The sequence below is a fragment of the Lepidochelys olivacea genome (genome assembly GCF_965140295.1).
Source record: "Lepidochelys olivacea isolate rLepOli2 genome assembly, chromosome: 3".
In the NCBI taxonomy this organism is placed as follows: domain Eukaryota; kingdom Metazoa; phylum Chordata; order Testudines; family Cheloniidae; genus Lepidochelys; species Lepidochelys olivacea.
Genome location: NC_140413.1, coordinates 76,610,145 through 76,628,246, shown reverse-complemented (window position 1 = coordinate 76,628,246; position 18,102 = coordinate 76,610,145). Strand labels below are relative to the sequence as shown.

General features: G+C 42.8%; 1 protein-coding gene across 1 annotated transcript in view; it reads left to right on the top strand.

Moving 5' to 3' along the window:
* MCHR2 (melanin concentrating hormone receptor 2) overlaps positions 1–18,102 on the top strand; it is a 49,277-nt gene that overhangs the window by 13,487 nt on the left and 17,688 nt on the right. Inside the window, exon 2 of the mRNA XM_084624898.1 lies at positions 1,824–2,033. Coding sequence (XP_084481024.1) covers positions 1,824–2,033 — 210 coding nt within the window. The remainder of the gene's footprint in view (positions 1–1,823; positions 2,034–18,102) is intronic.

Here is an 18,102-nt window from a genome sequence, read left to right as displayed (position 1 = left end):
AGAATCCAGTTCTCCAGGGTTGTATTCAGCTGCTTTAACCAGGAGACAATCTTTGATCTCCTCCAATCCCTTTCCTGCCGCTTTCACTACACAGCTTCTGTAATAAATGAGGCAGAGGTCCTAGAGACAACACCCTCCTTCAGTACACGACCCTGATTCACTCCTCAAAGCAGCAGTACTGTGGAAAAATAATATGTGATCATGTAATTATAGACTGTATCATAATGCATTTGCATGGGGGGGAGCAAATTAAGTTTATATAGGTAACCTTGATTCTGGTATTTTGCAACTTTTGAGTGTTTGACTTTGCAAACTTAATAATGCTTTTAACATAGTTTAACATGTGTGTAATATATTTTAAAAATGTGAATATACATCACCAGCCAGAGAATAAAAAAGCTACAATTTAAGATGAAGAAATTATATGATAATCCCTCTGAGAATGAGCAGGGTCATCTTTGCTAGTTGAGCCAGAAGAAGATAAGACACAGGAAAGAGCAACAAAAATTATTAGGGGTATGGAACAGTTTCCTTATGAGGAGAGATTAATAAGACTGGGACTTTTCAGCTTGGAAAAGAGGCAACTAAGGGGCGATATGATAGAGGTCTATAAAATCATGAATGATGTGGAGAAAGTAAATGAGGAAGTGTTATTTACTCCTTATAACACAGGAACTATGGGTCACCAAATGAAATTAATAGGCAGAAGGTTTAAAAACAAACTAAAGGGAGTATTTCTTCACACAACACACAGTCAACCTGTGGCACCCTTTGTCAGAGGATGTTATGAAGGCCAAGACTATACCAGGGTTCAAAAAAGAACTAGATAAGTTCATGGAGGTACAGGTCCAGCACTGGCTATTAGCCAGAATGGGCAGGGAAGCAAAACCATGTTCTGAAGTGTCCCTAGCCTGCGTTTGCCAGAAGCTGAGAATGGGTGACAGTGGATGGATCACTTGATGATTACCTGTTCTGCTCATTCCCTCTGAAGCACCTGGCATTGGCCAATGTTGGAAGACAGGATACTGGGCTGGATGGACCAGTGATCTGACACAGTATGGCCATTCTTATGTTCTTATATAATGGGACATGGAAGGATGTATTTATGATAACTGACCAGTTGAGGCATTATGATGGCATATGGCCAAAATAACAATAGAAGTGTTTTAATTCAAAGTACCAAAATTCACTGTCCTCTCTCATTCCTCTCCTCCCTATTATTTCTATTCTCTCTTTTACATAAGCAAACAAACAAATCTTGCCATGTCTCGCATCCCCTTGCAGCCCTGTTAGCAAAGGAGATTCCTCTCATTCCCAGATATATAATCATACATTTTCTTCATCTGAGGAGATATGTTCAGCATTTGTAAGTCTGCTTACTTGCTTCAAGTGTGGTGACTTGCATGGAAAATGTTTTGTGGGAGCTACTGAAAATCATTTTCACTTGTGACCTAAACTGCAACTAGAATCCAGACAATCGGAGGTGGCCAATTAGTGCTTTTGGGCCAGATTTATAAAGGTGCTGAAAGGGGCCCAGTGGGATTTTCGAAATTGTCCCTTTAAAAATTTAGCCCTTGGTTCACTGCATAATCTAGTACCCAGGTCAGAGTGCCTGAGTCTCGTCTCTTACAGTAGCTTTACCTCATGGAGCTCCATCAACTACAGTGGAAGTATTGAGAATGGAGAATCAGGCCCAGAGACTTTTTAACTTTTATTCAGTTTTTCAAAGAGAAGTTTGGGTTGGCATTAAAAACTAAACAACATTAGCTCAGCAACATTACTATTGACTTTGTCAAGTAATCTGTTTTCCCCATTTATTTCAGGTCTAGAAAAAAAACCATTCCAGATATCTATATCGGCAATCTGGCTGTAGCAGATTTGGTTCATATCATTGGCATGCCCTTTCTCATTCATCAGTGGGCCCGTGGAGGAGAGTGGGTGTTTGGCAGCCCTCTATGTACCATCATTACATCCTTAGACACATGCAACCAGTTTGCATGCAGCGCTATTATGACGGTCATGAGTTTGGACAGGTACGTGGTTTAATCTGAATATATCCTAATTCTGTATAACAAATGCAACACTATTTTAATTTCACATTTAAAAAGTGCTTTCCACAAATTCATCTTTATTAATTCAAGAATAAGAAATGTTCTCTTTCCTGAAGGTGTTAGTTTACAAACAATATGAATACCCTTTTCTTGCTATTTTAGGCCCCGGGTTAAGACGGTACTTGAACACATGCCTAACTTTAAGCATGGAAGCAATCCCATTGACTTCAGTGGAACTAGCTTGGGTTTAAAGTTAAGTACATGCTTATGCAGGTTGCTTCATTGTGGGTGCAGATTACATTAATAGTCAATTTCCCAAAGAAACTATATATATTTTAATGATTATAGTGTAATGATCATTAAAATGGCTTCAAGGTGAACTACAGAAACCTTGATTTTTAATAAAGAGGTGAGAAATAGTATATCTGTTTACATTAATTCTGAAAACTATTTTTCTTATTGGAAATCAGTGACAGTATTGACTGTACAACAGGAATCTCAATTTTAATCATGTCAACAAGGTCCAAAAGCAGTTTTTGTGTAGTTGTGATCTTAAAGAGAGATATGACCATGGACAGGAAGGGTAAGTAATATGTTGAACCCAGGATGCTTTCACAAGTATAGTGGAAAGTGTGAACAAAAAAAAACCCAATGATTCAGGAATAGAAGGAAAGCATTAAGGAAATGTAAAAGAGATGTGAGTTAGGATTAAGAGGTGAGGGGTAGAAAGATTGATTTGCAAGCTGTTGCTGTGATAGGTGTTGACTAAAACCACGGACATGGATCATATCATCAGAGGAGAAAAAAAGAGAGGACTAAAGGATAGAAACTTGAAGGCATATCAATGGAGAATAAAACAGAAAAATAAAATCTAGAAACAGCTTTAAAAGTAGGTAACTACAGCCAGTTTTTATGGGATAGATAAATGTAGTAACATTAGACATAACAATTGAGTGACAAGAAATTGAATAAAAAAAATGAGAAAATGATAATTGTCACTCAAATCCAATTTTTAAGGCTCTGTTCATGAATTTGCTCATCGTTTGTGAGGAAAACCGTGCTTCAATTTTATTCCTCAAAGATTTCTGCACAACATTATTCACCATCTTATTGTTTGGTGCAAAGGGGAGGTAAGGTAAGTTCTGGGACATGCACAAACCTGAAGTAGAGAAGAACATGGCAGAAACAAGCCAAGTCATTTGAAAATGAACCAAAATATAAAAATAGGGTGTACAACTAAACTAGTTCCCAGGCAGGACTTGTAGAGCCAGCACTTCAACCAGACAGCCTCACTTGTTTCTAAATGTAACATTTATGGTGTGGGAGCCCCATTCCTGCATTTCTAAGTTCTTTTGAACCAAGTTTAGCTAGTTCAAATGTAGTTATCTGAGGGAAGGTTTTCAAAGTGCCTAACTCCCATTTATTTTCTCTCCCTAATCCCAATCATGGCAGTATGGTTTGGGAGACAGTGTCCCTCAGGTAACTGGCTTCCAAACTATTCAAGGTTTGATAGGTTAAGACCAGCAGCTTCAAATCCACCCAGAAATGTTTATTAAGTGAAAATTTAAAAATAGGTATATTTTCAAGAACTTAGCTCATTTTAACAATTGATTATCCCAAATTCTTGATAAAAAGCAAAAATCTAAAGGTCAGATCCTTAGGAGGAGGCAGGGAGCTGCTCCAGGTGTGGGGATGAATAACCCACCCAGGAAATGAACTAAAACATCAGAGGAACTTAGATGACTGTTTCCCCTACTAGCCCCACCTATGTTTTCTTTGTAACTTTTGTGGCAAATGTTTTACATAACTCTAGTAGTTTCATATTCTCTTTTAGATTTCCAAAAATAAAAACGTCTTCAAAGAAGTGTGGAATCAATTCAGAACTGTGTGGCCACTTCCAAACAAAGATAGGTTGAGCATGTTGGCTACCAGATCCTCATTAGTGTCTGTCACCTTGCTGGATAATATTATTTTTCCCAGAAAAACTTCCCCAGAAGTGGTCCTTCATGACCTACATTAGAGAGCTATCCAGTCGTGATATTGATATCATAGCCTTTTCTCCCTAAAAAACAACTTTATAGATGAGTGCTTCAAGAAGTGACAAACAGCTGCCTCTCAATGTTAGTTGGAAATTGTACAGACAGCCTAGCAGGGTTTGCCTTTCACTTACTTGATTTAATATTTAATAAATCATTTAAGCAAAACTGTAAAAACTACTTGGGTTGCTAATGCATATTGTCATTTACAACAAGGTTTCCCACAGTGTCACTGAGACATTTGCACTGCTTAATATAGATTAATGTTAATGTCACCAGCAAACATTAAGTACATAACACAAAGCTGAAGCCGTGGCAGAAGAACTTTAGTCTGTTGCTAAAGGGACACATCCTCAGGAACAACTCACAGCTCCTGTCCTTTTAGTGGAGGTGGAGACACACATCAGAGCTTATTCTGATGTCCTTTAAATCAAGAGTAAATCCACTGAAGTCAGTGGAGTTACATCAGTGTAAAACTGGCTTAGGGGACACCAGAACAATCTACAGAGAAGCAGATTTTTTCCCCAAAGAATTATTAATAGTGCTTGTGACTGTACCAAATTCAGCTCTTCCTCTCACCTTCTTTGACCACCACTTTTACAGCTCCATCTAAAGGGCAAGTTAACTTATCCACTTCACAAGTGCTGCTGTATGAATCTGCAAGCAAAGGTTCATATACAAACATTATTAAGTCAACTGAGTAGCTTCCTTTCTATGACTATTTAGTCCATCAACAAACGATCCCAGCCTCTACCAGCATGATCTAGAAGGACTATTATGTCCTTCTGGGGAATGTTCTAGGCGAGGACGTTTAGTGGAAAGATTACCTGTACACTAGTATAGAGAGGGCCAGAACCTTTCAGGAGTTGAGGGGTTGGAGGAGGTCACTGTGTGGCTTTCTGCTTCTCAGGACATTAGACCTCACTCCAGTCTTGTGGAGTGTTTATAACAGCCTCAAAACTGTTCTAAATTGTTCTGGCAGCTGGGGTTTGCTGGAGAGGGAGGGAACTCTGGTCACCCATTTTCTTTAGTCAGACCCCCAAAACCGAGGGGAATTTTTTTATATCAATGGAGCACATGAGACAGATTTGACAGGCCTGTGGATCTGCTCCTGGGTGTTAGACCTCCTCAAGAAGGGCATGCACCTTGGACAGGAACAGGAGGTGCAATAATGGAAAGACAAAGATAAGTAGAGATGTGTGTTTTTTTTTTATTCACGGAGCTGTTTCATTAGCAACAAGGGTTACTGCAGGTGAGTGGTTGGAAAAGAACTGTATTAAACGAACTGAAAGTCCAGTATTATACACTGAGGCTCTGCTGTTTGAGTGTCAGCAACCTTGGTTTGCATTCCTCAGCTCCTGGTGCACACAAAATTAAGTCCCTCTGCAACCTTACTTTCTCCACTTCCACTCATCACAGTACATGGACTTGGTTTATATTATATATTAAAGCTTCTGTTGGTGTTTCCTGTTACAATCCTATTCTTCTATCCTCTTGGCGTGTAAATTGAATTCACATCAATTTAGAAGTCAAACTTACATTTGTCCATGGAGCCTCAGGTCAAGCCTACTCTAACAAGTTAGGTTGACCCAGTTGCATCACTGAAAGATGTGAACAATCCACACCCCTGTGTGACACAGTTAAGATGACCCAACCCCTAGTGTAGATAACACTATGTCGATGGAAGCAGCTGCTCTAGCAGTTTAATTGAAGACAGTCTTACTCTGCTCCTAGTGAAGGAAAGGTCAGATCTCCAGTTCACTTAAATATGAGCAGGATCCAACCCATGTTATCTAAATCCATCAAGAAGTAAATCAGGAATTTGGGACACTAAATTAGAATGGCAGACTCAATGACATTTGAGTCATGTTTACAGAAAAGTATCCTGAAACTTCAAATCACAGTTATGCCTGGTTAATTTTATCTTTCAGATAACCAAGGATTAGTGGCATAATGAGTTCTTTCAGATACATTCTTATCTCAATGGATTTCCTTTCAGATAAAATTCATTTCATTAACTTGTTTTCTTTTGCAAAAAAAGTCTGATTTGAAAATGTTTTAACACACCAGAGCATGACAGACAATATAAATCCCAGAGGTTAAATTCAGATATGAAAACCTCATATAATCACTCATTTTTTTTCTGTTTCTATCTGCCAGACAGAAATGTGCAGATAATCCAAAAATTAACACCTGCCTCTCCCTATGGGGAAAAAAAGCCTCCTTGCTTTATGTTATTAGTATTCAAAAAATGTATTTTAGTAAATTAAATGTGGTCATAAAACTAAAATATCTTAGTCAAGATGTGAGCAAAACCAATCACTGTGAGCCTGACTCACTCTTACATCAGTTTACACTGGTTTCACTCTACTGTCTTCAGAAGATTTATTCCTGATTTACACTGGAATGTGTGAGACTGGAACAGTTATAAAACTGTTAGAGATAGATCTGGGCTCCGTGGATGAGTCCTATGTGTCTGTGGTCTTGCAAAAGTCAACAGCAAAGCTCCTATTGATTTCAGTGGGGGCAGCAGGATAAGACACTTTAGATTCAGATCTAAATATGAGCTTCCCTAAAGTTTGGTGTTGCCGTTAAGACCCATAATAGAAAGAGTCCTGAGCCATGAAGCTGAGTTTGTGATGTAAATTCATATCCAAACATACCTAAAGTCAGTGGAACAAAAATTGGTCAAGTATTCCTGTTCAGGCAGATCAGGGCCAGCCCACAACATTTTGGCACCTAAGGCAGGGAGCTCAAAAGATGCCCCCATGCCCCCTCGCTTGGGCCAAAACTTTGAAAGGTCTCAATTCTGCCTTCTTCCTGTTCTACTCCTCTCAGGGTACTGCTCTGCTACCTAGCCCAATAAAAGGGAAAACACACCTTAAAATGCCTTGTTCAAAAATTAAGTAACACTAAACTTTCAAACGCCTGAACAACAAATGTAACTTTTCTTGTCTGCATAGTAAACACTGGCATTTTTAGCTGTTGGAATAATCAAAGTGGTGCTTTCCATGCCTTCTTGGTTGCAGAGAGTTGAACTTGCTACCTGCTGAAGGTCCACAGTCTGAGCCAGCTCGTGCTCTATTGAGATGGTTGCAAGACCGACCAGCCTCTCCTGTGTCATTGTGGAGCGTAGATGTGTTATTAACTTCAGCTTGGAGAAGCTGCGTTCTCCACTGGCAACTGTTACAGGAAGTGTTAGAAGTATGCACAGAGCAACAAAAGCATTTGGACAGAAGGTGGTCGTCTTATCTGTGCACAGATATTATTCCAGAACAGCCTTTGGAGTTGATCCTGCTGAAATGTATCTTGAAAGGGCTTTCAGTTCATTACCTAAATCATTTGCATCAATATTGCACATATCATTATGTGTCAACACTCTCTGTAAAGCCCTGCATTACTGGTGTAGGTCTTCTTCAGGTATAGTGAGGAGTTTTGGAATATCATACAACATCCCAAATATACTGCTGTGTTCTTTGAGCTGCATGAAACATTCTTCAGCTGACTGTATTGCACAGTCTAGCACCTGGTTAAAGAATGCAACTTTGAATTGTTGTTTGGGGTCTCTTCCGGGATTATCCCGTGCCTCGTAATCAAAATGTCTTCTTCTTCAGTGATTCTTGTATTCTTGAATGGGTGGGAAAAATAGCTTGAGTGTGAAGTTCCTCTGCCAACTTCTGTGCACTCTTCAGAATATTTTGAAATCCCTCATCTAACCGGTAAGACTGTAGGTATGACTTTGCTTTGTCCAGTTGTTCCATTGCTCCAGATATATCAAGGTCAGCACCTTGGAGTCTCTTGCTTACAACATTTATTTCAAACGGTATGTCATGCCACAACACTAAGCCACACAGAAATTTGAAGTTATGTATGTTTCTGGTGATTCCATTTCCCTCTGCCACTGTTCTCCCACAAACAGTTCCTATCATAGCATTATCCTCCATAATGGTAACGATGCCATCATCTGTCTTCTCAATTTGGTGTTCAATAGGCTTTATCGCCTACACTCGACTTTCCCGTCGTGTGGCACTCAGTGGTTTCAGGGTCAGAGAGGATGTTCCCAGATGTTGCTTCAAAATTTGCCTTCAATGGGTTGATGCAGAAAAAAATACATAGGTGCTCTGAATTACACTAAAAAAATTCAGCAGCCTCACTAGAAGCTGATGCTGCATCACAAACCACCAAGCTCAATGAAAGAACTGCTGGGACAAAAAAAGCGAGGGTTTAACTCTCGGATCCATGTCTGCACTCCTCTGTTCTTTCCTCTCATGTTGGCACCATTATCGTAGCCCTGACCTCTCATGTCAGCTATCCCAATTCCCATATCTTCCAGCTTTTGAAGGAGCACATTTGTCATACCAGCTCCTGGTATGGATCATCAATGTCCATACATTCTAGAAAATGCTCTCTGACAGTCACCATTGCAGGGACATTTTCACTAGGTTCTGTTGTTGTTGTTACAAGACACACCATTAAAGTCATTTGTTCCGTATGGCAGATGTCAGGTGTGCAGTCCAGAACAACAAAGTAATATCTTGCTGACTTCGGATCTGCCACAATCTTCTGTTTGACTTTTGTTGCCAGTAACTGTATGATCTCATTTTGAATGGTTTTTCCAAGGTAGTGGTGTGTGTATATTTCTTGGGCGGTGACTCTTCTTAGATGCTCCTGGAGCACAGCATCAAACTCAGCCATCAGCTCCACAATTTTAAGGAAGTTTCCGTTGTTTGGCACATACAGCTGATCTGAAGTGCCATGCAGTGCTAGGTTTTGGGTAGCAAGCATTCTCACAATGGCAATGAGTCTTTTCAGAACGTTTTCCCAGTAAAGAGACTCTGATGCAATCTTCTCTTGATGCTGATCATCTATGGTGGCCTTTACCCTTAGTCTCATCTCAAGCTCTTTCCACCTATGGAATGCTCTCTGATGATTTCATAGTATCATAGAATATCAGGGTTGGAAGGGACCTCAGGAGGTCATCTAGTCCAACCTCCTGCTCAAAGCAGGACCAATCCCCAATTAAATCATCCCAGCCAGGGCTTTGTCAAGCCTGACCTTAAAATCTTCTAAGGAAGGAGATTCTACCACCTCCCTAGGTAATGCATTCCAGTTTTTCACCACCCTCCTAGTGAAGAAGTTTTTCCTAATATCCAACCTAAACCTCCCCCACTGCCACTTGAGACCATTACTCCTTGTCCTGTCCTCTTCTACCACTGAGAATAGTCTAGAACCATCCTCTCTGGAACCACCTCTCAGTTAGTTGAAAGCAGCTATCAAATCCCCTCTCATTCTTCTCTTCTGCAGACTAAACAATCCCAGTTCCCTCAGCCTCTCCTCATAAGTCATGTGTTCCAGACCCCTAATCATTTTTGTTGCCCTTCGCTGGACTCTTTCCAATTTATCCACATCCTTCTTGTAGTGTGGGGCCCAAAACTGGACACAGTACTCCAGATGAGGCCTCACCAATGTTGAATAGAGGGGAACGATCACGTCCCTTGATCTGCTCGCTGTGCCCCTACTTATACATCCCAAAATACCATTGGCCTTCTTGGCAACAAGGGCACACTGCTGACTCATATCCAGCTTCTCGTCCACTGTCACCCCTAGGTCCTTTTCCGCAGAACTGCTGCCTAGCCATTCGGTCCCTAGTCTGTAGCTGTGCATTGGGTTCTTCCGTCCTAAGTGCAGGACCCTGCACTTATCCTTATTGAACCTCATCAGATTTCTTTTGGCCCAATCCTCCAATTTGTCTAGGTCCCTCTGTAGCCTATCCCTGCCCTCCAGCATATCAACCACTCCTCCCAGTTTAGTATCATCCGCAAATTTGCTGAGAGTGCAATCCACACCATCCTCCAAATCATTTATGAAGATATTGAACGAAACCGGCCCCAGAACCGACCCCTGGGGCACTCCACTTGACACCGGCTGCCAACTAGACATGGAGCCATTGATCACTACCCGTTGAGCCCGACAATCTAGCCAACTTTCCACCCACCTTATAGTGCATTCATCCAGCCCGTATTTCTTTAACTTGCTGACAAGAATACTGTGGGAGACAGTGTCAAAAGCTTTGCTAAAGTCAAGAAACAATACATCCACTGCTTTCCCTTCATCCACAGAACCAGTAATCTCATCCTAGAAGGCAATTAGATTAGTCAGGCATGACCTTCCCTTGGTGAATCCATGCTGACTGTTCTTGATCACTTTCCTCTCATGTAAGTGCTTCAGGATTGATTCCTTGAGGACCTGCTCCATGATTTTTCCAGGGACTGAGGTGAGGCTGACTGGCCTGTAGTTCCCAGGATCCTCCTTCTTCCCTTTTGTAAAGATTGGCACTACATTAGCCTTTTTCCAGTCATCTGGGACTTCCCCCGTTCGCCACGAGGGGAAGTCCCAGATTGTTGCCTTCTCATGGCATGCCAGATTTCTAGCCAGATTTTTCCAGTCCTTGGTTCCCCTAGAACCCAATGTGGCTGGAACATTAGATTGGAAGAGTTTGCAACAAAAACAGTATGCAGTATTTGAGGGTTGGAGTACATAAGCCATGGCCTCTCCCCTTTGTCACCATTGGGGATTTCACGCCAGTAATGTGTTGGATGGAAACTTCTTCTATTTTCATTGTCTTTGGGGAACATGAAGTTTTCACTTGCTGTGGCCCATGCAGTACAAGGAAGTCCCTCAGGCTACTGCTCAAGTGGCTCCACAGTCCTGGATCATCTAGACTAAAGGAACTAAACTCAGCAGCAGCTGTTTCTTGTGCCTCCACCACACTCTTCTCTGATCTACACTTTTCTTCAGGAATGTGCGTGGTTACATCCATTTGAGCTGGAGATACGGATGCTGCAGTAGCTGCCAGGTCACCTGCACTCTTACTAACTGGAAGATCAGACATCTCCTCACCACTCACATCCTCACTGAGGCCGGAAGGCTCACCATGAACATTTGTGTCTATGTATTTCAGGAGAGCTCCTTTCTGTTTAGATAGAAAAGCTTCCTTTGCTTTCTTTTTCTTTTTCTGAATGCTGCCCCAGAGGGGTGTTTTCTTCTTTCACTCATGGCTGCTGTTCTGTGCCAGCTATAGTGGCTCTCAACACTCAATTCAAGGGGACCAATAAGCAGACTGGTAGCAGGGCCTGAGTGAGGGAAGATATCAGCGTCTTAAAGGCCTAACTGGCTTCTACTATTTCAGTTGACTGCCTGTTCTCCTCAAGTGGGTTCAGGGAAGCAGCAGGAAACAGGAAGCTCCCTGAGAAGCTGGTGTTAATCAGTCCAGGCTCCTGGGGGTGCTAGAGTGGTACATAAGAGGCTCCTCCTCCTCTCTGTCCCTGCAGCTCCTGCTGCTTTCTGTTATTCCCTCTCACCTTTTCTCCTGCCTGCCTGTTATGTCTCTTGTGCCCTCCTTCCTCTAGCACGGCACTCCACCATCTGTGTGCATCTAGAGAGAATACATATGCACCAGCAGCAGACAATTTTCTACACTCTGGGTCCTAGTGGCCCCACCCTCCGACACACAGTCTGGCACCTGAGGCAGTTGCCTCAGTTCACCAAATGGTAAGGCCAGCACTGAGGCAGATCCCTAATCTCTACATAAGAATGGCCATACTGGGTCAGACCAAAGGTCCATCTAGCCCAGTATCCTGTCTTCCGATCGGGGCCAGTGCCAGATGTTTCAGAGGGAATGAGTGGAACAGGCAACCATCAAGTGTTCCATCCCCTGTTGCTACACCAGTATTCCTGATTAAATTCTCCATTATACTCAGTTCACAGTTTGAGAGAATGCAAGTTCAGCATCTTAAAATTATCTATTGTATAATACATATTAATCATTAAACACATCTAGGATTTAAAGTGTTATAGTATAGGGGAAGCCAGATACTCCCCTCTACAGAATGGCAAGGACAGAAGTAAACATGGAGAAAAAAAGACAAAGGGGCTGTAAGCTATGAGGCATATCTCCCCTACCCAGGGCCGGCTCTACAATTTTTGCCTCCCCAAGCAGTGAAAAAAAACTGCCGCCATGGATGGCAAAAGGAAGAAGCTGCCATCGATTTGCCACCGCAGCCAACAAAGGGGAGAAGCTGCCACCAAATTGCCACCATGGCCAGAGGAACTGCCGCCCCTTGCTAACTGCCGCCCCAAGTGCCTGCTTGGAACGCTGGTGCCCCAGAATCAAACACACACACATTAACCCAATCCTCTCAGATGCGCTCTGTTAATCAGCACTCCCAAACTGACCCCTTATATGTCCTGGACTCAGCAGGCTGGGTTGAACAGTATTTCCAAGCTGCCACCCGCATATACCCCAAGTTCAGCATGACCCTATGCCTACTTTCATGTTACCATTGTTTTGGTAGTAATCCAATTGATAAGCAAACCCCACAGGATTTTGGGGCACTGCAGGGACCTTTAACTTAGGTATGAGGAGTGTTGCTGCAGACACACGCAGAGAGACACACAGACAGAGAGAGGGACACAAACAACCAGCTTAACCATGAAAGCTATTTATTGGCAGTTAATAACCATACAAGGGGAGCCAAATAAACCCATTATAATATTAAATCTAACTTAAATTTGATCACATAAGTCAGGTTTAGAAAACTATAACTGATCACACAAGTCAGGGTCAGAAGGCTATACCGAGAGAAAGAGACTGAGACCGAGTTAGGTTTTCACCACACGGTGAAGCTTGAATCGATCATGGTACCCAGGTGGTGGTGGCAACTGAGGGTCTGGAGTGCTGGAGACAGGCAGAGCTCCCAGCATGATCAGTCAGGAGAAGATGAAGTCCCAGTGGAACTGATACAGATTTTAGATCTAGGCATCAGAGCACTTACTTGAGCATGGGTTTTGTAGGGAAAGAACAATGGTTCAAGGGAGAACACTAGATTTGTTTATGGGTAAAGTGATGGCTCAAGGGAGTATACCAAAGTTGTTTTGTTCAGGCTAGACAACAGGAACTGATCATTCCTGACTATGGGTGGTGTTCCTTCCAGGGAGCTCACAATGCAATTAGGCAGCTTCTGTATTTTGAATACCAATAAAGGATTCATTACTAGAATTGGTCTGATAACTACTGAGCTGGGTATGCGCAGGCATGGATTCATTAACATCTGGAGCAGCAATTCTCCATCATGCAGTGCTTCCCTGATTTTCTGGTCCCAGAGTTCAGTGTGGTTCTTCCTTGGAATCTCTGTACTCCATTCTGTATGCTAATGGAGATGCTTCCCTGTCCCATCTTTGATGCAAATGAGGCTAGGGGAGTTTCCTTAATCCTGTCACCCTTGTCCGGAGAGGTTTAGGTGTGTCTTCCACTGCCTTTTTATTGCTTTTTGTAAGCGTCATGGCTGATTCCCCACTCTGGCACTTCAAGTGTAGAAGGTGGGGGCCCATAAGGATTATGGAATTAAACTCCCAAGGTTACAGCTTTTCTCTGACCTTGGATGGGTAGATGCTGCCACCATCCAAGTGCAGAAAACCCCTTTTGACCCAGGAAGGCGCACCCTCAAGCCCTTTCAGCTCCCTCACCCCAGGGAAGAGCTGAGAAAGAACACAAAGGAAATCAGCTGTTGCCACCAGTTAATTAAACATATGCACAAACCTCTTGGGACACAAAATCCCAAACCTGTACTTAAAAACAAAAAGAAAGGAAACGCATCTGGAACTTAGGCTATTGCTAGATTTAAAAAGAATCTTTTTCTTGAAGTCCAGCTTAATGGTTACAAGCAAAACAAAAGCATTTGGGGGTTAGCACAGAGGAGTCCACAAGCCTTACAGAAATAAGAGATAAACCTAATTGCATCTTTCTAGACATTTCCTGATCTACTTACATATCTGGGGTTTCAAACTGAGTAGTTTTTAGGTATCATCTGGTGATTTTCATACCTGGTTCACAGCTTTTTACAGCATAGCTTCAGCCCTGTTTTTGCTCTGTCTCCTCTCTCTGGATGCTTGGACAGAATGGAGGCGAGCTGGTCCTTGGAGCATCTCTCCATCATTTATGCAGATGTCTCTATACCTTTTTCGGGGATGATCCATAAGGTAGAAAAATGAGCCATCTGCAAACCACTTCTGTTTAGCATCTGCAAGCCTCAGGCCTCCCTTGACTGGACATTCAAGGTGTTTTACAAGAGGGAGGAGGCAGGTATGCTCCTCTCCTTCTATAATTAGCCCAAAACGGGGCTGATGAAATGACTTGCTCTTTTTTAAACTTGATTCCTCGGTTTACTAGGGTGAGAGTCTCTTGAGCAATGCTGGGGTTAGAGATCTGGCCATCCTGTATTTTCCCCAATATGATGTATCTGCTTTGACCCTCCAATAATAAATTCCCAATGAGTGAGGCTCCAGACTGACACAAGACACTCTTTTTCACAGTGGGTAAAGCCTTGCTCTGTTTGATCCAGGAGCCTGGAGGCATATGCCATGACTCTGAGCTTGTCCCATTGCCTCTGGTTAACAGTAGCTCAGATGCTTGTTTCTGAGGAGGCCAATTGAATTACAAAGAGCAGGGCAGAATCAAGATAAGCCAGGGCAGGAGCCTTAGCCAAATCTTGTTTCAATGTGGCCAGGGCAGTCTGTTGGTGTGCTCCCCATTCCCAAAAAATCCTAAAAATCCTGGGTTTTTTTAGTAATGAATACAGAGGCTTGGCTTTGTCAGAGAACATTTCAGTGAACTCCCTGGAGAAATTAAAAGTTCCCAAGAGAGCTCGTGGGGAGTGCATATTAGTAGGAGCAGGTAGCTTTCCTATCATTTCTACCCTTTGTTGATTGGGAGTCCGGCCATTGTCCCCAAGACACACACCCAGGTATTTCACTTGTTGCTGTACTAACTGAGCCTTTTCTCTATTTACCTTAAATCCGGTTTCCTACACTATAGTCAATACCTCCCTGGTGATTTCCCTATTTCCAAAGTGAGGGTATGTATTAGGATGTCATCCACATCTGAAATTACGTGTGAGTGGTGGTCAGGGTGCAAATGGTTCCACATTTCAGAGACGTGGGCATGACAAATACTAGAGGAAGAATGGAAACCTTGGGGAGTCCAGCTGAAGGCATATTGTTGTCCCCTATAGGTAAAAGCAAACTTATACCAACATGAAGGATGGAGGGGTATAGCCATGAAAGCATTAGCCAAATCGATCACACAGAACCATTTTGAGCTACCACTGCTACGATTTCATTGTATTCAGCTACTACAGGGGCTGCTTCAGGGGTAGCTGCATCTAATGTATGCAAGTCTATTGTCATTCTGTAAGTGACACCATCCACCTTAAGGACTGGCCATACTGGTGAACTGCAGATACTTTGCATAGGCACGAGCACCCCTTGTTCCAAAAGACAGTCTATAGTATTTTTAATGCTTTCCTCTGCTGCAGCTGAGAATTTATATTGCCTTTGAGTGGGGGATCTTTTCCCTCAATCAAAATATCAGCGTCTATTTTTCCACACTCAACTTTATTTTTAGTCCATCCCCTGTGAAATTCTTTTACCCATGCATCATTAATGGAGGTTAGGGTTGCTGTGGGTGCCTTTTTAGCAGCACAACAATGCACAGCAGAGATTTCTGCACCACCACCCCGCCCTTCTAACCTCCATAACTCACCATTAGCTAGATCCACAGTTAGCTGAAATGTTCAGAGGAAAGGAACACCTAGGATTCCCTTCTCATTTCCCTCATGAGCACAGCATTCTACTTTCCCCTGTAGTCTGTCAATTTGCAAGGGAACATCCTGCCAGATCAAAGCTTCTTGGATTTCTCCCCCATACCTCCTGAGCTGAACCTGTTTAGTGGTGGGTCTCCCTCCGGAGATCCACCGGGGACTTAGAATGTTTACTGGTGCTCCAGTGTCCACTAGCAATTAGGCTAATATCCCTGGGTTCCCCACTGTAGCCCTCACAGTAGGTGTCCCCAATACATTGCACTGAAGTCTTGCAATCAGCTGGGGAGGCCCACTATCGATTGGCCAACTCCCTCGGGAGCCTCCATTCAAAAGAGGGAGCAGGGATCTGGTTTTGACAGGTAGTGGGCATGGGGGACACAGTCCGTACCAGGGCAGTGGACTGAGGGGGGGGGCTCCCTGCATTAACTCTGTTCTCCTCATGTCCCAAGACAAAGCATTAATCAGGATGCTGAGGTGCTGATGATCATATATTCCCATATCCTCCCCCAAGTTCACCAGCTCCTTCCAAATCACGTTCCTAAGGGTCTCCTTGGGTCAGCACTGCCCAGGGTTGTGGGAGGTAGGGGATTATAATTGGGAGGGCGACTGGCAGAGTGAGGACCATTATTCGCAAATGCGATAGCCTGTATGGACTCTGAGGTAGTCTTTTTGCTGATTTGTCTCTCTCCTCTTGCAAATTTCTAAGTAGGGTCACCATTTTCAGCTTTTCTGCTATAAATTCACACCCGGCTGTCTCTCAGTTCAAATGCTCTTGTAACTGCTTTTTCTCCATCTCCAGTTCCTGCCTTCCCTTTACCATTTCAGCCATGTCCAGATGTACATAAAATAATGCTCATGCAGCAGCCGCATCCTTTGCGCTACCCCATGGCATAATGGTTGTGCAATATTATTCAGACTCACTTCAACCAGGGGATTCTCACCCTTAAAGCACCCCCTTTCTCAGGGGTGTTTCCCCTTCTTCATTACCCATCTCTCTAACCTATTGCTTTTCTCCTGTCTCAAGAGAACAGCCAAGGGTTTTTTTTCAGCCATCTCTATTTCCCTTATCTCACTCTTGGTCTCTACCAAAAGCCCTTTCACACAGTCACAGTATTGCTATACAATCTTTACTTTTAAAGTAAAAGTAACTCTTAACTCCTTATTGCACAGTCCCACAGTTATTCTAAGCACAGAATAAGTTTATTCTTAACTTAAACATTACAGGTCGTTACCAAATATTCTGAGAGAGGGACCTCGCTAAAGAAGCTTAGTCTGAAAAAGAAAGAGAGAGTTTGCTCAGGTCTGTGCCTCAGTTTTCCCACTCCGGAGCAACTACTTAACAAGTACCACATGATTAGGGTCACATGCTGCCCGTGTTCCTCCAGCAATTTGTTACCAAATTTGCCCATTTCTTTGGGGTATGCTCATTTATTAGGAAAAAGAACGAGGAGGACTTGTGGCACCTTAGAGACTAACACATTTATTGGAGCATAAGCTTTCGTGGGCTAAAACCCACTTCATCGGATGCATGCAGTGGAAAATACAGTAGGAAGATATAGATATATATATACACACACACACACACACACACACACACACAGGGAACATGAAAAAATGGGTGTTGCCATACCAGCTATAATGAAAGTAATCAGTTAAGATGAGCTATTATCAGCAGGAGAAAAAAAAACTTTTGTAGTGATAATCAGGATGGCCCATTTCCAACAGTTGACAAGATGTGAGTAACAGTAGGGGGGAAAATAAGCATGGGGAAATACCTTTACTTTGTGTAATGACCCATCCACTCCCAGTCTTTATTCAAGCTTAATTTAATGGTGTCCAGTTTGCAGATTAATTCCAATTCAGCAGTTTCTTGTTGGAGTCTGTTTTTGAAGATTTTGGTGTAGAATTGTGACTTTTAGGTCTGTAATCAAGTGACCAGGGAGATTGAAGTGTTCTCTGACTGGTTTTCGAATGTTATAATTCTTGACGTCTGATTTGTGTCCATTTATTCTTTTACGTAGAGACTGTCCAGTTTGACCAATGTACATGGCAGAGGGGCATTGCTGGCACATGATGGCATATATCACATTGGTAGATGTGCAGGTGAACGAGCCTCTGATAGTGTGGCTGATGTTATTAGGCCCTTTGATGGTGTCCCCTGAATAGATATGTGGCCAGAGTTGGCAATGGGCTTTCCTGCAAGGATAGGTTCCTGGGTTAGTGTTTTTGTTGTGTGGTGTGTGGTTGCTGGTGAGTATTTGTGTGGTGTGTGGTTGCTGGTGAGTATTTGAGTGTGAGTATTTGCTGGTGAGTATTCAGGTTGGGGAGCTGTCTGTAAGCAAGGACTGGCCTGTCAAA